Below are 20,804 nucleotides of genomic sequence, written 5' to 3' on the forward strand. Positions count from 1 at the left end.
AAATTGGTCACTCTTAGCTTTTACACGAATGAGTGAGTTTAGTTTTACGCCGCACTCAGCAGAATTCCATCTACATGTCGGTAGCCTAACCACCCGATCCCGTTAGTCGCCTCTTACGACAAGCACGGGTTAGTCTAAAGGACAGTGTCTACCCCGGGTCTTCCTGGGGTAAGATGAAAATGTGAAACCTAAAACATCATACAAGAAGTTGTGACTCGTGTTTTAATCATTGGATATGTATTTTGACAACATGTGCATTTGCATGTAATTACGTCATCACTCCCCTAGCGGCTACAACATATCACCAGATTTCACTCTCAAAACGATCCCAACCGTCCTGATGACACCAAAAGATGAACCGCAGTTTGTTCATCCTTTGTTTGGAAGGTTCCAAACAAAGTCTGGACAGAGGGAACTCGACTTCTCACCTTGTTATCCAAGTCCAACACTGGGGATCGCTTCGTCATGAGGGCAAGTTTTATTTATACACCGTCTCCGCAGTCACCACCTTCCCTCACAAATAACCACTCTGGTGTATCTCCACTAGAACATGAAGTCCCAATCGGTATCCCCCCAGCAGAAGACAAATGATCTCTGGAACAAGATGATCCCGGGACGCCGATGTCCTTCATTGCTGTTGTCGTCACCGTGTAATATTTCTTCATCTTCTCCACTCCTGGGTGTTTGACTTAGCGGAGTTATGTGTTCCACGTCCTTGAGGACGTCTGACGCTGACGTATGTGTTGACACAGACTGTTCGTGAATACAGAAACACACAGCGTTGTTTGAAACAGACATTGGTCAAGAGCCATTTCATTTCCAGCGGGACAATCTCGCAATAAATCTTATTTCAAGCTCACTGTGTTTGGCAGTGTTGAGACTTTTCTTGCTGTCATTGTCGGACACCATGATTTTATCATATCTGAGAATTTTTTTTCATCACGTTAGATCATTTTATTATAACGTTATTTCAATGCGAATCTGGAAGCATCGATTCTGACCTTGATAAGCACGCATACCACGTCATTAGTTTAAAGTTACAATGAGCACATTCCCACACGGCAGCTCCCATGAGTAGACCCATTATAAAGACACCGTGCATTCCCCGCGGGGAAACACGACCACAGCAGTAACAATCCCCTTTTCTCATTAAATCTGTACTTCCCATCCGTCTGGGAGTTTCGTGAACGTGTGACAGTGTGACATCAGCCCACACATGCAGCCGCCCAAACAAAGATACTGAAGTGAGTAACTTAAGTGTTAGTATGTTGTCAACAACGTTTCAGTAAGATGGCGATAGTGTCCCAATATGAATATGAGTTGGGCTAGCCGATTGCCTGGAAACATGATTAATAACTATCGCTGAATGACTTAAGATCAGTCGAAAAGAACTCAAATTCAAAATCAGTTTCTACACGCTATCACTCTTTAATAGCTTTCCTTACTAGACATTTCAGCCCTAGAAGGTAATGTGTGAATGCAGTGGTGTACAAGGATGATTAGCTGTTTCTAAACACCGCACTCAGCAGTATTCCAGCTATGTAATCGAGTCTTGATCAGACAAACCGGTGATCAAAGTCAGCATCGATCTACGCAATTGGGATACGATAACATGCGTCCACTAAGTCAGCGAGCCTGACGAACTTACATGAACACCCGATCCCGCTAGTTGCCTCTTACGATAATGATAGGTTACTGAAGACCAGTTCTAACCGGATCCTCACGGATTCTGGTCTGCAAGCCATGTCCGAAGGTAGGTCTTTATCTGCCCAGCAAATCTACCCAGCAGAAGACTCAGGAAAACTTTTATTATTCATTATTTGGAAGATGGAGGTTCTAAAGATGAAGGATATTCATCAATATTGGCGACTTTGTGTCTGTTACTGATTCCTATATAAAGATCCCGTCAAGGTCCAGGTTACGATTCAGCAACCCATACTTGTCGTACGAGGCAAATCACGGGATTGGGTGGTCAGACTCATTTACTTGGTTGACTTTTCTCATCGTATCTCAGATGCGTAGATTGATGGTCATGCTGTCAATCACTTGTCTCATATACCAGACTCAGCATCACATTTGTAACCGTGGATCAGCTCCAATCCGTCACATTTCACTCCCATGTGAAAATATGCAGTGCAGTTGCATGCATCTGTGAACACTAACACTTTGTTTAGCAGGTGATGTGTCTAGCTCTTGCTGTGTCTTCCTTTGTGATCATTTCAGTTTTTGCTTGTATTGATTTTTGAAGTTATAAGTGGTGGATCCTTTTTTAAAAAAAACCCAACACATCGGCATAAACAAAACCGCTAAATTGATAGTGACTAATAAGATGGAAGATTGTTTTGTAACATCAATCGGTTGCTCCAAAGATTATTGTTCAACCCTTCTGAAAATGAACTTTGATTTTCCATACCTTGTAATGTGGGCGTTCGGGTAATAGGACATGTACACAAAGTTTTTGACGGCACAAGTCACAATCAAAACACTTTTCAAAATTTTTGCGATGGTTCTTTTCAGAGTATCCCAATGCACCTTATATGTATTCTTGTCCGTCCTTTTGGAAAATGATTGAACTGTAATGGCGTGTACAATAGACACGAAACTTGGCATATTTTGAACTATTTTTTGATGATTTAATTACGTAAAACTACATTAGACTTTGCAGTTAGTTTGCTTTTTCGAGTAAAGTGACATTATATTTGAATTTATTGTCTCTATCTGCTACTTTCTATCTACAACACCGTAAACTGTCTATATAACTGCATAAGAAGTACATACATATTATTTTTCCTTCATCTGTCGTTGCTATTTCAATACCACATTTCTGGATAACATATCTGGATGATATGTCTATCACACCGTCTATCACGAGGCTTCTTCTGAGGAATATTCACCCATACATGGGACTAGAATTACTGGTAGAGCGTTTACTGTTTTCAGGCAGGAACTTCAAATGTGGAAAAAATGCTTCGATCCGACCTTTTTATAGTTCCAATATACCTGTCAGGCTTTTGTACGGTGATAAAAAGTCACGTTTTAAACAAGGTATATCTGGATTTTCATTTGTAAAGAATATACTATTCTTCTGACTATAACATACTTGTTCTTAAAAACAATCAGGCCTCAAGCTAATATCGGACATACGGACAGAAAGCGCACCCAGACCAATGGATGCAATTTGGCGCAGATGTCAATGTGCTAAATTGGAGATTACTTCAAATCCATAAGCACGTTTCTTGCCCTCTTCCTGACGACCCCAGAGGTTTTCATTCTTCGTGATGGAAACTGCCTTGTCCGCGCTTTCCGGAGATCTTTTTTTTAAGATTTAGGTAGTCCAGATGTCAGCGTCAAGAACAGCGAACACTAATTACTTAGGACATGCTATGCTGGATGTGTATTTGGCAGAATGGGCCAGAATGCTGGACATTAACATTGTGACAGCACCATCTCTAATTCACAACACCCAGGATAGATAAGGGTACTCTTTAACACCCCTTACTCGTTGTATCACCATTCCTTTGAAACAACTGAAAGATTGACGTTAACAACTTTATCATCAAATATTGGTCTCCTAAGACTAGGAGATATCGTTTTGGTAAGCTTTGAGCTAATTTCCGATTGGTCAGTATTTTCGGACTACTTTCATTTCCGCCATGTTTTCCTTTGAGCTGACATAAAAAAATGAAACACAACTTTATGGATGACAAGTTCTATTCATTGCATAGAGCGAGAAAAAGCAACTCCCCACAGCAGTGATCTGCAAATTTAAGTATACATGTGGTGCCTCCTACATAGGTGAAACCTGCCGTTGATTCCTGCATAAGAATATAAAACCTTAACAGCCATAGCAGACAGCACATCAGCCATCTCAAATCAATAACAGAAATTTAATCAATTCAAGGCTGACAAATTCGAAACTTATCTCCCAAGAATCAAGACTTCACAAAAAGAAAACACTTTGGAACCCATCGAAATCCGCCGCCACAACCCTTTGATCAACAGAGACCAAGGATACTACATACCATCAGCTTATGAAGAATTTAAGAAACTATATAGACAACGTAGCAACCTGTCAGCTCGCTATTACAACTTAATCCCCCTTCTTTATTGGCTTCGTCACTACTCTCATTTGTTGTTCCATGTCTCTCACTGGCCTATCCCAACTATGGACAAGTTCTTATCCAATTACATGTTATTGTCAATGTTTATCTGCTGTTTGTCAAAACACACCATGTGTATATTCCTCTCATCAGTTGGTCGTATTCACGTTTAGCTTTCATAACGATGTAAGAATCTAATTTACACGGAAACGTCTGTTCTATACAATGAACAAGAAATTGTCATAAATAAAGTTGTATGTTTCATTTTTGAGTCACTAACTTCTAGAATGCCGATCAAACAATTCGAACTAGCATGTGCACGAGCTTTGAATTCTTTGGGTGATTCTTCTTGGAGATGGAAAGAGTTATTTTGTCTGTGATTTATTCTAACGAAATAAGAGTTTACATGAAATGCCACCAAGAAGCAGTGGAACTTTGTTGTATTGCAGAAGTTAAAGCAATCAATGTCAGCACTACCTTTTTATGTGCTTGTTCTATATGACGCAGTGGTGTCGCTGTTATCCTGTTCCATCACTCTTGTTTACGTGAATGTATTCACACACGTCTTGAAATGAACTTGTTACAGGTGACGTTTCGTTTTTTATATTTCTCTTAAACGACAAATTAATTATAGTATTGGATGATAAATAAAGTCTCATCTTGTATCTTTGATATCAGCTATATCACCACTCGTTCATGTCATCATTTTTAGCAACGAGTGGTATTATACTTAGTTACAAAAGACGCGAGGGCGAGGACCTCTATACCGTGAACATCCGGGTTATCGATGGATCCGGATTGTCAGACTCACTGACTTCGCTAACACATGCCAAATGTGTAGATCGATGCCCATGCTGTTAATCACTGGATTGTCTAGTCCAGAATCGATCTTTTACAGAACGCCTCCACATAACTGGGATATTGCCAACTGCGGGGTTCCAAAACAAACTACACAACGGGCACCTCAATCGTACTTAGCTGGCATAACACATCAGCATGCATGAGAACGCTACCTCCATTCAAGTGAATGGTGAAGTGAGTTCGCGTTTTGTGTGAATTGTGCTGTTTGTCCTAAGTAAAAAACATATACTTTACCGTGCTTTTACTCTACCATGTCAGTTTAAATATCTACAGTGTTAAAAATCAGAAAAATAGTTTTCTTAAAACATTTTGGAAAGAGGCTCGGCTCACTCGTGGTGCTGTCATAAAACCCAAACGTGCTATGACTGAAAGGAGCAAAGGTATAGTCTCCATGACATGTAAGAATACCGACTATCTTAAATAGGGGCAAAAATGCCGTTATTCTCCCTCGTCCTTTTCATCCTCGTTTTTCTTGACCAGTCTGAAGATTAGCTTTAAGCTCTGACGGAACAAGATCATAGAAAGAACGCTAATTATAGAGGGACTCCTGGACTCAACAAGATGCACAGTCTGTCCTTTACCTCCAGGGTGTCTGTGTCTAAAAGAACATAGTAGTCGATCACATTATCCTTCCCAGGCGACATCGACTTGGGTCCTGGCGCCGAATGTAAACACCGACGCGGACAAAGATGTTTCCAAGTCAACAACATATGCAATTGTGTCAGAAAGGAAGCCGACCTTCCACCGTGGATACCGGTATATTCTCTCTTTATGTGATGACGCATCAGGGTAGTGACGATCAGAAAATGCCGTCGGTACTTCAACGTCTCATTACTAATTTGTACGTAACGCGGGTGGGAGTTTGTGAGGAAGGATGTTTGTAAAGTGTGTCATCATAACCAGTCCCTTTTGTCTTTTGTGAGGATTAAAGATAAAAATAAAATGAAATAAAATAATATTTTGAGATGACCCGAATCCCTTCTTATTGTACCGTGAAGCATTACGAGTCAGGGGTTATCTCAAAATGTATTTTATTTTTTATTCTCCAATCCTCGTTAAGAAACGAGGGTCTGTGATCATCACCTGAAAGACGTGGTATAAACAAAGTAGCATTTTGGGCGTCATAACCGAGGCCTTTACTATGTGTTATAACGCCTTTGTCTGACACGTGAGAGGTCGTAAAGGGGTCAAGTGTCAAGGGACATAATTCTAAACGAAAGATTTATACAACTCTTAGTAACAATTATCATCTCCTCGTCACTCGTAAATGTTTTTCTACGTGTCAGAATAAGGCAACAACCGGAATATCACCCAGTAGGTAAGATTGTTTTATTCTACTCAAACAACGTTTTAACAGTAGTTGATTAATTGACGTCTTGTCCACAAAACGTGTGCTGAAACTGAAGCCCGCGATTGATCAACAACAGCTTTAATTCGGCTGATCATCGAGATTGATGGACAGGTCATTAAGTATGTGATTACACCTGTCTCCCGGTAATCGACTCAGAGATGGTGATGGCCTCTGTGGAAGCCCGATGGGAAGCCTCCCTAGACGTCTCGAAACGCCAGCAACGTCGCCGTATGCAACGTTAGTCATCACTTGCCTCAGAAGTAGAAACACCGGACAAGACTTGCACTTGACTTGAAGGACTTTGTCTCATTTGCGGAGAGCGGTCATGTAATGAAGTGCACTTCTCGTTTATCTTGTCACGGCAAATAAACATTGTTTATTTTTAAGTTTCAGTTAGGCACAGTTTTGAATGAAAGATATGAAAAATCTCTCAGAATGAAAGAAAAATAAATATTATTTCAGGGTGAAATTTCCTTTTTAGGGAAATTTGCTTTCAGTAAAATCATAAATGGTTATATCAAAAACATTAACACAGAACAAGTGAGCCGGATTTCAATTTATTGTATTATTCATCTTGAGAACAGTTTGCTGTTCTCGAGTAGTGATATGGAAAGGCCATGCCAGCAATGACGTGTTTGGAGAAACTCATCAATAGCGTTCAAATCTATTAAAAGTGATTGTCGAATGAGAAACGAGCTTTACATAAAAAGGTTTATCTGAATTAGATCAGGTGGTAATTTCTATCAAATTTTCAAAATGCAATTTAAACATCTTTTTGCTGGGTACTATTAATACGTCAGGGTGTTTATCTCCGCTCTATGGCTGAATTAGCCATATTTGAGGGGAAATGGTTGTTTCAAATATTGATGTGTCATACACAACACAAACTCCAGAGTTTGTCTGGGGCTGGTATCGTATTTCTCGTCTCAGTAGGACTGATGTGCTTCGTTACAAGCATGACCTACCTCGTTACAGTATGATGGACCTCGTTATAATATGACGTGCCAAGTTACAGTATATCTCGACTCCTCACAGTATGACGTGCCTTTTCAAGGTATGACGTACCTTGTTGCAGTACGATATGACTCCTTAGAGTATGTGGGGTGAGTCCACGCGAGGTGGCCTTAGCGTGTGGTATTGATTAACCATGAATGGATTCCGAATTGCATAAACACAACAATCAATCCAGGATCCAGGACGTTTACACGTGTACATTTCACCGATCAAAGAACAAGTATGAACACCCACCAGCCATCTGATCGGTGATGTCAGTCGAAGAATCATAACCAATTGTGACAGAGACCATCGAGTGTGCTATGATCTCTCTCTCTCACTTGGGGTTTCTCGGAAGCATGCTGACGGAATCTTGCGTGACGTGAAATTTCATACTCATTTAATCTCACCATAGCAATACGACGAGATTAAGCGAATATTATTCTGCTTTCTGTCTGGTGAACAACTTACGTTTTCATATCAATACAGTGAGTGAGTGTAGTTTTATGCCTCACTCAGCAATATTCCAGCTATATGGCGGCGGTCGACACAACGTGTATACCATCTATGTTCATAGCAGGGAGATGTTATATTCCTTACACAGTTATCGGTTGTCAATAATCTCAAACGTACAGCAGCAGATGTACACTTGTTTAGCACTGATGGCATTAACATTTTGAACATGAAAAGCAATACATGAATATTTACTTACAGAGCACGTGACCAGAGAACAAGTTTTCACACGGTGTAGGTAGCAATATATCGGGGAAAATTTCCATTTCTTGTTGACCATAGTATTTAAATAATAGACGTATAGAGGTGGACTATTTGTTTTTCGTATCATGTGGACAGTGGGGTAGCTTAGTGGTTAAAGAGTTCGCCCGTCACGTCAAAGACGCAGGTTCGATTTCCCACATAAGTACAATATGTGAAACCAATTTCTGGTATTCCCAGTCGATATCAATGATATTGCTGCAAAACTGCTAAGAACTCACCCACGCACTTTTGGTATTATGAATTATTATCCCGTTTACATGTATAGAGTGTTCTGTCGGACATCCTGTTTTTCTGTTGTTGCGTTCATGCCTCTGCTATAGTTACTTTCAGCTGTACAGTTCGATATGCAGACTGGCTGTTTTGCACGGCAGAAACCTATGAGGGCGAGTTCGAATCACAGTTCGCCCCATGTTTCTTGGTTTGCCTGCACCGTGCACGAATACGTAAGTTTTACTAAAGTGTTAAGCATCTGAAACCTGTATCACTCACGGCCTTCCTCCAAAATAATCTGACAACCGTAATATAAGAGGAATGTTCTTCAAACCGTTATTTGGAGCAAATGCTGAATTCTATTATATTTCAGAATGACAACATCGACGACTGAAGTTGTGCTCAAAGTTTGTGACGTTTGAATTCAAGAAGCCCTGATCAACTGCACGACTTTCGGTAGTCGTAACCTCATAGTGGCTTCGAGAGAAGGGACCCTGGTGTTAACAAACGTTTCACAATGTCAATGACGGTCATCCATCCACGTCTAATATTACACATTTGCAGGCGAATAATGGTCAAGATGTGAACATTAATGAAACACATTTCGGACAGGTGACAGGAGTCGAGTGGATACCAAGAACAGGAGTAACTATGGAGTTCCAACACCCGCACCACCGTAACGACCGTGATGACTCTACGTTCTGTCGTGTCACTTCAAGGTTGAGGTTCGATATGGACGTGACGAGACCCACCTAATCTCCGGTCCACAGCTGTTGTAACGGAATCAGTTGGTAGTTACAAGTATGGATTATATGTAACATAAACATATTGCCGTCTCTGTCTTTGTATGGAAATAGTTTTCACGCCCATCCGATCCTGTAATAAAATCTAGACAGATCAATGGGTAGCTATTTCAAGGTCGCGTGTTCCTATTGCCTGATAACAATTTTCCTTCAGCTTTCTCTAAATTGAAACTGTGCTCACATATTTTGGTCCTTTGATGAAATCCAGATAACGCTGGCTAATTATATATTTCATTGTCTTATAATATCTCGAATGTCCCTGGAAACAAGTGGGCGGCGACTATCGGGATCTGGGTCCACGAGTTCCGTGAGCAGTGAGCAATGCAAGAAATAATGGCGACCTTTTCTGTCAAAAACATAAAGCTACTAAACTGACATCGATACCTAACTCGGAATTACATCGATAAACAGCTGGAAGACCTGAAAATGTCAGCTAGGAAAAGCATGCGAGGATTTTTCTGGGTATTTATTGTTTTTGATTATTTTTCTTATATTATTGGAGGTGTTTTCAGAGCGCAGTCTCAATTATCCGAAACGATCTTGTTGTGTAGGGAACAAAGACCATGTAACCTGCTGAAATACTATATTTCTTAGTGTAACGTTAATTTTTGGAGCCATACCGGCCATCCCAGTACACACAAAATGGTACACAATCTGGCTGGTTTCAGCTCTCCAATTCACAGTGTACAAACTGGAAACGTTACACAGATCCTTTGTCAGCCCGATCTTTCCAGTAATTCCCACATACACGAAGTATGTTGATACCCGGTAATTTGTCATTCCCCGTGTACCCGATACGACCCGTGAAGATCCGGGTTAGAATCAGTGTGCGATACAACCAGTGGCTCGCAGGCCCGTGGCTAGTAAAGGTTCAGTCGGGCCAGTAAATCCCCACAGTCCCAGACTGGCTAGTGAATTTCCAGGGGATAACTAGTCCGACTGGCAAGCACAATTTGGAAACTATTTCGCACAGTAGTTAGAATTGGTCTTTCGTAACCAATGTGTGTCCTAAGAGGTGACTAACGGGATCGCTGACTTGGTTGACACGGGTCATCGTATCCCAGTGACCTAGATCGATGCCCATACTGTTGATTACTGGATTGTCTGGTCCAGACTTGATTGTTACGGACCACCGCCATATGGAATATTGCTTAGTGCGGCGAAACACTACTCACTCACTCCCTTGGAGCTCCACTGCACTTGTCGATGTTGTCGTCCATTGTTGAGGGGTGAAGGAAGTGATCTCAGATGAATGAGGTGTAATAGGAAAAAGCATTCACCAGCATTGAACGGTCCTTTACATTAAACCTGACCTTGACATTGAGGCACTTTGAAGTCCAATAAATTCAGCCTCACAATGCCTGAGAAATGGATCCAATAACAATGGACAGTTAGCTTCCAAGCTAGCACGTCTTTTCGAAGAATTCGCTCTCATATTGTAAGATCAAACGAGATTATTTCTCTTCATTTCTTAATCGCTGTCACCTCAACACATTAACCAAGCAGTACATTAAGATCAAAAACTCATACGGAAAATCACTATGGCAATTTTTACCTCGACTGAAATTCAGCCCTTTGAAAATGGGCCAGAACTGAGCAGATTTGCAGTTTAAATCATAACAATTTTGGGAAGAGAATTAATATTAACCCATCAATGATACAGAGAAAATCCACGAGTGATCTCAGCGGTCTCATTTCACATCGACCTTCAATATTTTTGTCACTATTCTGTCAAGATTGTTTTCAAGTCTTTGACACGTGATTCCACTGGGTCTTCTTTCTGGACTTCGTAAGGCAGTAACATCGAGCAAGTGACAACAGGAGGGAGGTGAGAGAGTTTAGGTTTACTCTGCTTTCAGCAATAATCTAGGATATCCAATACTATCAGATGCTGAGTACTACATGGTGCCTTGGTTTTATGGAGTTGCCTTTTCTGGATCTACCTACGTACACCTACTTTCCCAGCCCCATATCGACATAACTACATACATACAACCTTACGCGGGTATGAGCGTGCGTGCACGAGAGTTTCTGCGTAAATACTGATCATCATGCACTGTGAAAAATACTCTCATAAAGGGTAAATTCATTTTAATCTCGCTACAGTCCATATCATAAAAGCTTTGGTGCTGCCCTTTCAAGATTATTCCTTTGGGGTGAGCAGCAGACGCTACTGACAGTCGTCTGAACCTGTCCCTATACAGCTGCTCACATACAAAATGTCTCATTACTGTGTACTGCCTATATTACCATGGCTGAAACTGACAATGACAAACAGATGGTTGTGTGTAGCTGACTTTCATTGCAAATCTAGAACCTTCATCCGGCATGTATACATCCTCCATGTGTAAATGAATACGGTTCCATTCCCCACGTTAGAATAAATATCTTCAAGAATGACAATCCAAACTTTATACCTGACAAACGAATCTGTTACATGTCGTAACACACAGTAAGAGGATACCAAATATATGCAGGATAAAGTTCTATAGCATACTGGTATATCCCTTTGCAACATACCTATCAAATCTTATATTTCTATAGTAACAGATCTTAGTATGTTTGTTTAAGGTCATGCTTCAGTGTTCAGGCTATATGAAAATGGCAGTTTGTGTCCTGGTAATTAGGTGCCTGTGTTTGAGGGTGTGGGTTTGAATCCCGGATGGGAAGCAACCAAACAACAGTACTTGTATCAGTAGTTTTCTCAGAAAGTGTAAGCCAAAATATCACTTATGTTATAACTTTACCAGAATATCCAGAGACTGTCATCAGGAGCATCAGTCTTAATTAGGATGTGATGACATAGGAGGATGATCATTAAACACAACCACCTATCTTATGTCCATTTATGTCAAGAGCAAAGGCGGTTTCATCCCTGAGAAACATAATTCTTACATATCCAGTTCACATGTGCACACCTACATTCCTTTCCAGAATGAGACATAAATGAAAACATAAATACAAAAGATTGGTATGTTACAGGTCACCTCACTACTGTATTCCTCCTGCAGCTACTCTGCACACAAACAGAACAAGTAAGTTAGAATTGGTCTGTGACCCCATGCTTGTCTTAAGAGGTGACTAACAGGATCAGGTGATCAGACTCGCTGACTTCGTTGAGACGTCATGTATTCCAACTGTGTAGATTGATGCTTATAATGTTGCTCATTCAATTATCTGGTTAAAAACTCGATATTTACAGACCATAGCCAAATAGTTGGAATATTGCTGAATGCTGAGTTAAACAACAAAGAAAGAAAGAACAAACATCATACAGCAGTAATACTGCTGCCATAAATACATACTCATTATATAGTCAGAATATTGGACAATCAAGATTTCCTATAGATGTGGAAAGGGTTTTACAAATAGTTAATAGTTTCTTATATGTGTAAGTTCTATATGCATGATTGTTATAAACATAGCTTACTGTACTTTGATACAATACCAGACAGGGTGTGACCAATGGATTCGCATTCCTGTCACCTCAGTCTTGCAAAACCATGGGTCCCCTGGAACTATTCTGACCAGGGAACTCCAAGGTTATAGCAGTGAGTGAGTGAGTTTAGTTTTACGCCGCACACAGCAATATTCCAGCTATATGGCGGCCGTCTATAAATAATCAAGTCTGGACCAGACAATCCAGTGATCAACAACATGAGCATTGATCTGCGCAATTGGGAACCAATGACATGTGTCAACCAAGTCAGCGAGCCTGACCACCCAATCCCATTAGTCCCCTCTTATGACCCAAGGTTATAGTAACAGAATGACATCAACAAAGTCAAGGTGAACTAACAACAGAATGGTAAACATAGCATCAACAACATCTATGATCAACAACTTATCACAAAAAAAAAGAACTGTCACAAATATAGAGTTTTATTCACATTATATATACATCATATGTACATTTTCAAATGCAATATTATGGATGCACATTGTGTTGACATGATACTGAATGACTAAATATTACGAAATAACCATACACTTTAAAACCTGATGGCTTGACATCAGCAGAGAAGCAACATTGTATATTATGAAACAACTCTATTCTGTTCAGATTCAGATACTACACAAACAAATGTGTCTTTTCATGCAGCATCTGTATTGAAATCAGAGTGAAAAGAAGAAACCTGTTGCCTGTGGCAGGTACAGTGGCTTTCTGAAAGTGAGTAAGAGAGCGAGTGATTGAGTTTAGTTTTACACTGCACTCAGCATCGATCTACGCAACTGGGATATAATGACATGTGTCAGCCAAGTCAGTGTGCCTTAGCACCTGATTCTGTAAGTCGCCTCTTACGACAAGCATTTGATTACTGAAGATCAGTTCTAACCCGGTTGTTCACAGGTCTACTGTCAGAGGGACGTATCACCTGTTGTGTGGGGCAACTGTATGATTGGGCGGTAGTGTTTGTTTTCATCTTTTCATGCCCAGTATTATTGCTCATAAATAAAATTGTTTTTGCCTTGGCCTGACGCTGTAATTTAGTGTCACACAGCTAGACTATTGCTGAATGAGGCACAGACCAGAAGTGACACAAAGGATAGTGAGTGAGTTTGGTATTAACCTATTTTTAGCAATATTTCAGCAGTATCACAGAGGGACACCTGAAATGTGTTTCATACATTGCAGCAATGTAGGGAATCAAAAAAGGGTCATCGGTGTGACCAGCCAATACTGTAACCACTCGGCTACCCCTTCTCTCAGAAGCAAAAGAATAATTATGATGCTGTCATATACAATCCACACAATGTTGAGAATATCTTCACTTCTGAGCATATCTCTTCAAACAACTGGATCTAAACATCTCTTACAGGAACACAAAACAAGTTGGAGGTCACGTTTCTTGGCATTGCAGCAACACTAATGATGTTCCTGAGTCAATGCTGACATGCCTCCTGGCATAGAAGCTGGTTAATGTTCACCTGACATTCAAACATTGCATTGTCAACAGCCCTGAAGCATCAGCCAAGTATTTATAACCCAATCCATTTACCAGGATAGTCAGTATGGATTGATGGCTAAGTCAGTACATCGTTCCCTTCAAGCAGGGTGCTTTCAAGGATTTTGTCATTTCAATAGTTTCATGACATTCCTGACTGCTATTTTCAAGAACTATATTCAGAGGCAAATTTGAGATCATTTGTGAACCTTTTACAATATTTGTTGTCAGGCCAAAATGATCCGTTCCTGTGGGTCTGACCAAGAATTGCTTTGCCATGGTTAACAGCAAGGTAATTTTTTTAGTGGGTTGCATGCAGTGGTCACAAAGGTGGATAACTGCTGAGCAGCAGTATGTTTCCCATACTAAAGTAAGTCACCTGCATGCCATATGTCACTTGTTCAGGCAGCAGATGGTGTAAAAAGGTATGAATTACTTTAATGATATATTTTGCTTGGAAGAACTATGTGTTCAATACATCTGATTAGAAACAGAATTTGTTTATTAAGACTTACAATCTCAATAACTTCGCAGTAATTTTTTTTTAACAGAAATATTGGTAATGTAACATTTTTCATCTCTGTAGGTATTTCAAAATGTTTATTTTATCAGAAATGTATCTTTATTGATGAAGTTGAACACTTCAAGTGTAGCATATTGTGACAGAATTATACCAATCTAGATTCCCTTATACCTCTATTTCTTACAGTCAGTCTATAGCAAACTGCAAAATGAAAGATACTTTACTAAGTACATGTTGTGATGGTAACACCACTGACACATCATATGATGACATCTCAAGTTTACACACAGGAAATATGTTCAGTTTGCTGAGTCAACAGTTTCCAAAACAAATTAAATTAATGGGTAACATAAACATGGTTATAGTAACCAATAATCTTGCATCAGTATCACAAATGCAAGAGTTTATCCAAATACGCTGATTCACATGTACCCCTTATCCTGCATCTATGTGCATAACCTGCATCAGCTCCAACAGTGTTCACACTCCACACCATCTGGGATACCTATACATTGCTGAAAAGGTCATCACAAAGTTAATCGTAAATACCAGCATCTGCCAGGTCCTCCTACAACTGCTTCCTTTAAGCTACAACAACTTCATTAGCAATCACAAGAATGCTGCCATGGGGTCTTCCTCTCTCTGCCTCTTCATCTTCCATGCCTCCAGCTCGTCCTCTGTTGGAGCCTTTGCATCATACATGCTGTTGTAGGGCCGCTTCCGCTCATCCATGGCCAGCAACCGGTCTGCATTACGCTGGTTCTCCATCTCACGTTGTAACGCCTGGAGGCAAAGAGTAAAAACTTACTGAGTGCACTTAAAATTTGGTCTAAGAATGTGCTGACTGAATATCTGTTCCTTAGGCCAGAGACCTGCATCAATAGCTGACAGCTATCTAGCTGACTGAATTTGGGTTCTTTTGTCGAAAGACCACTAGAAATACAGTTGACTGCTTACTTTAGGCCCGTGACCCAGTAGATGTATATATTGTTATAACACTCTGTTGGCAAGTGAGATTTTAAGAATCCTGATAAATTTCACCTTCAAAAATCTACCTATGAAAATAATCGGCAAAGGGGATATGGCTGAGCTACATTTGCTGAGATGAGAAGTTCAAAAGTAATGTCCTCTGTGATACATTCTCACAACAAAGCCAAAACTGCACCAGATACGAAGAGCAGTCAGCCTCTGTTACTGTCATGTGCCCCATGAATGAAAGTGAGTGAGTGAGTTTGATTTAAAATTTTAGCAATATTCCAGCAATATCACGACAGAAGACACCCCACATGGGCGGCATGCATTGGGTCTATGTTGGGAACTGAACCCAGGTCTTCAGTGTGAAGAATTGAATGCTCTAACCACTAGGCTACCCCACCGTCCCATGGTCAGTATGTTTGTAAGAACTATGGTCATATATTTCCTGGGAATCTGGGCCATGGTAATGTCAATCCCTACACAAGCCGTGTTGTCTAGTTGGCACCTACAGCTGACAACAGCTGACAACAGTTAAAACACCTAAAGTCAGGTTTGTGCTGGAGAACTCATGATGGGTATCAACTGAAAGGTAAACTGTAGCGCAAATGAGTTCTGGAGCAAATAAACTCCAACAGGTTCATGATAAAATTAGGCAATATGGTATTTTTCTAGAATTTCTGCTTATTCTTGTTCTGTCACTTCTTTCAACCGGAGACTGGCATGAGTGGTGCTTAAAATGTTGAATAAAACATATTTCACATGAGTAATTATTAAACATGGGGTAGAAAATCTGAGAGCACAACCAAGTGAGGGAATAGGAGTGTATCTTTTATGGTGATGATATTTTATTTTGACATGAAGAATATTTTACGATCTGAAGCGAGGGAAGTACATTGCCAACCTTTGCTCACTTCACTCGCATATATTAGAAAACTTGTCATATTCTCTATGTCGCGCAATCCAGATCAACTTTACCACTCGCGAAGCACACAATCCCTGCTATCAAATCCAGAAACAACTAGGATAATTCTGGGGTTCAGACCCACAGATTTGAAACTGACATGTCTACAGGGGATCAACTCTTCAAAATGAATGGCACAACAGATGCCTCCCATGCTCCTTCAGCAACACAGAGATTCCAATGCCTCTATGAAGACATCAGTGTCTCAAAAGAATAGAACTCAACAACATCACAGTCCCCCAGTGGTACTGACAACAATTGCAATCAGTTGGTTTAGAAAGGTATTAGATCTAAGCTGACAGTGTGGCAAGATGTCACATATCATGAACGCTTCATCTTGATGCTAGGAAACAGAGAACAATCCCCAGGCTGTCAATTACAGCTAGGATGAGAATATGTACTGTCATAAAACGAAACTTGAAACTTAGGAACCATACATAAGCGATAAAGATGATGATGATGATGTTGATGATGATGTTGATGATGATGATGTTGATGATGATGATGTTGATGATGATGATGATGATGATGATGATGATGATGATGATGATGATGATGATCCCTTAAATATATGTCAGATAAGGGATGTAGAAGCCACATTGGTCAAATTAACTTTAGACACAGTGATCATGTGACCTGGGAAAGGTCCTTGTCTGTACCTCAAAGTTGTTGCAGGTGGTGTACAGGAAACAAGCTGCTTTTGGAAGTAAGTAAGTCAGTAAGTCAATCAGTCCGAAGTAAAATACTGTGCACTTGGATATATTTTTCGAACAGTTTAATAAAGTAAATAGTTTGACTGAGTTGGGCATGTAGTAAACTGTAGTCATTTAAGATGCAGGGGTCAAATATACGTCAACACAACTACAACATCTCATCTATGACGAGTCATCATTGTATCATGTGATACACCTGTTCGAAAATCAATATTGTGAAATTATATTTTTTATTCTTTAATTCCTAGATTTATTTCAAGCACAACTGCACCTCAATGGAATAAATTCTGTCACTTACATTCCTTAATTACACATAATATTTTGATTATAATTCTACAAAATGCAAACTGTACAATATGTTTTTCACAATGCACCTGATACACACAGGTGTGTATTGATGTGACTTGATTATTAACGTCATTGTTTTTTTCCAAGGTCTCCGGGTCAGCTAGCACATGTCTGATCAAAGTAATGGTGATGGCAAGGGTAACCAGCAAATAAAGGGGAAAACAAATACCAACCCACCATTAAATATGCTTTTTATGGACGACAACTTCTTGTTTATTGCATAGAGTGGCCAATTTGATGTACATTCTTATATCATTACCAATACCAGTTTTCGCGTGATTATGGTGTAAGAATCACAACGTTGCTCTATGCAATAAAAAAGATGTTGTCATCCGTAAAGTTGTATGGTTCAATGTTGACTAACCAACTTCTAGAATGCTGACCAAACATCTACCAACCATCCCTTCTCCAGCCTGATGCTCTAACCACTTGACCATAGAGATAGTTTACACACAGACAGCCACACACTGGCAGAAAGTTAATGTTCTGTCATTATCAGACACAAAACTATGAGAATATACCACATTAAATGTCCTTCATACACTTGGTGGAAAACTGCTGAGAATAGAAACTTTTCTTGTGATTGCACTAAACTTCCACCCCATTTAACAACCAGTACTTTCTAAACAGTCAACCAACTGCAAATTTCTTATCTGAAGTCGTATGAAGAAAAGTGAGATCATGATGAATTTAAGGGGGAGTGACCCACTTTGTTATGGGGAGGTTACAGGTCTCATCACTTTTGTACATGTGTACTAAGGGGGGGCATCACTTTTATACAAATGTACTAAACGGTCATCACTTTTGTACATGTATATTAAGGGTGTCATCACTTTTATACACATGTACTAAGGGGTCATCACTTTTGTACAAATGTACTAAGGGGTCATCACTTTTGTACATGTGTACTAAGCGGGTCATCGCTTTTGTACATGTGTACTAAGGGGATCATCACTTTTATACAAAAGTCCTAAGGGGTCATCACTTTTGTACAAATGTACTAAACGGTCACCACTTTTGTACATGTCTACTTAGCGGGTCATCACTTTTGTACATGTGTACTAAGGCTGTCATCACTTTTATACACATGCACTAAAGGGTCAACGCTTTTGTACATGTGTACTATGCAGGTCATCACTTTTGTACATGTGTACTAAGGAGGTCATCAGTTTTGTACATATGTACTAAGTGAGTGAGTTTAGTTACATGCCGCACTCAGCAATATTTCAACTATATGGCGGCGGTCTGTAAATAATCAAGTCTGGACCAGATAGTCCAGTGATCAACAGCATTAGTATTGACCTGCACAACTGGGAACCGATGATATGAGTCAACCAAGTCAGCAAGCCTGACCACCTGATCGTTAGTTGCCTCTTACGACAAGCATACTCACCTTTTATGGCAAACTTGGGTTGCTGAAGGTCTATTATACTCCGGCCCTTCACAGGTCACATATGTACTAGGGGGGTCTCCTCAGTTTTGTACAAATGTACTAAGGGGGTCCTCAGTTTTGTACAAATGTACTAAGGGGTCATCAGGTTTGTACACATATACAATCAGACCTTGTTTATCCGAACACTTTGATTTTGTATTGAATTGTTCGGATATACGAATCATTCGGATGTCTGAATCAGGACCTAGTCGGTCAGCTACATGTGCACAGCAGAACATAACGTAAATTACATTGGCTTGAAAAAGTCTTTGATTGATGACTGTTGGTGGGCAGCATAGTTATTGTTTGCTGCTTGAAATTTTAATAACAGTTACAGATTTGTGATGTCGCCGGCATTTCCGAAGTGATAAATCAGATCTTCGATGTGAGATCTCACCTGGTGTGAAGTCAATGTTTGCCGTATGATTCCTGCATCCATGGGTTGGATGTGTGCGGTTGTGTTCAGTGGCAAGAAATGGACAGTAACATTAGTCAGTTTAAGATTCTTGCAGTTGTGACTTGCTGCATTGTCAAGAAGCAATATCACCCCCCTTCCATGTGATCTCATCTGTCAGTCAAAAAACAGCAGCAATTCATGAAACAGATCTGCTGTCATGCTGTCATCTGCATAACGACTGACAGCCCCAGTTGTCATTATTTATGCTCACCCAATCAACGATTCAACTCAATGTCAACTCAGTGCCAAACTTTAGTTCTTCCTTCTCTAATTAACCTACACGCCCGGTGATAAATACATGTCTTCAATAAACAATAAATTAACTAGCTGGACACACAATAAATTGGCAAGCAGCAGACATGATAGACTTCATGTTTTGATATCTCACCGACAACAAAGCTTTGGTGTTTGGATATACGAGACAAATTTGTACACATTTTGATGTTTCGTTAGCAAAATTGACCGTTTGGATACGGAAATATATATACGGATATACGAGGTAAATTGTCACTAGAAACATTAGTTTTTTGTGAAGAATGTTCGGAAACCGAGGTATTTGGATATCTGAAGTTCCGATATATGAGGTCTGACTGTACTAAGGGTCATCAGTTTTGTACACATGTACTAAGGGGGTCATCAGTTTTGTACATATGTACTAGGGAGGTCATCAGTTTTGTAAATTTAAATATTAAAACCTATCCTATTCAGTGCTATCTTATATAAACCTTACTTCATCATGTATGAAAACAGCTGTCAAGCCAAATCTGAGGAAATAGACAACTCTGTGAATGACCATTCAGAATCAGTGATGTCATCGATATTGTTTCAATGGTTGCTGACCCAGTACTTCATATGTTTGAATCCTTCATATTTCAGGTTCACAAAGACTGTGAGTGCAGGTTATGTACACATATACCTAAGAATATGTGGATATGGTCATGTGTATGTCAAATGACAGACTAGCTATAAGGCCTAACAACAATCCAAATAGCAAGGTCCATTTCATTTTCTCCACGTCAAGTAGTACTGTCTCACACAGCACACACTACAACTGAGTGAGTTTAGTTTTACACCACACTCAGCAATATTTCGGTTATATGGGAGCGGTCTGTAAAACATTATGAGTATTGTTCAAAGTTACTTGAATATGATGATATGTGTCAAGTCATTGAGTCAGACTACCCGATCCCTTTAGACACCTCTTAGGACAAGCATCTTCATAGGTTCACATAGCAGGCTGTTTCACAAGTGATCTTGTGTTCATGTAATATGTTATGCGTTATATGGAAATTACACAACCCAAATTATAAGTACAAAATTGCACCCCTCAAATACTTCCCTTCTATCCCCACTT

The 20,804-nt window shown here is 39.9% G+C and overlaps 1 protein-coding gene across 4 annotated transcripts in view; it reads right to left on the reverse strand.

The window, feature by feature from the left end:
- Positions 1-12,959: 12,959 nt before the first annotated feature.
- Positions 12,960-20,804, reverse strand: part of LOC137265198 (pre-mRNA-splicing factor SLU7-like) — a 47,993-nt gene continuing 40,148 nt past the window's right edge. For all 4 annotated transcript variants that reach the window (XM_067800543.1, XM_067800540.1, XM_067800541.1 and 1 more), the window contains exon 15: positions 12,960-15,347. In XM_067800543.1, the coding sequence (XP_067656644.1) occupies positions 15,174-15,347 (174 nt within the window). In that variant the 3' untranslated portion in view covers positions 12,960-15,173. The remainder of the gene's footprint in view (positions 15,348-20,804) is intronic.

The sequence above is a fragment of the Haliotis asinina genome, chromosome 15 (genome assembly GCF_037392515.1).
Source record: "Haliotis asinina isolate JCU_RB_2024 chromosome 15, JCU_Hal_asi_v2, whole genome shotgun sequence".
NCBI lineage: Eukaryota > Metazoa > Mollusca > Gastropoda > Lepetellida > Haliotidae > Haliotis > Haliotis asinina.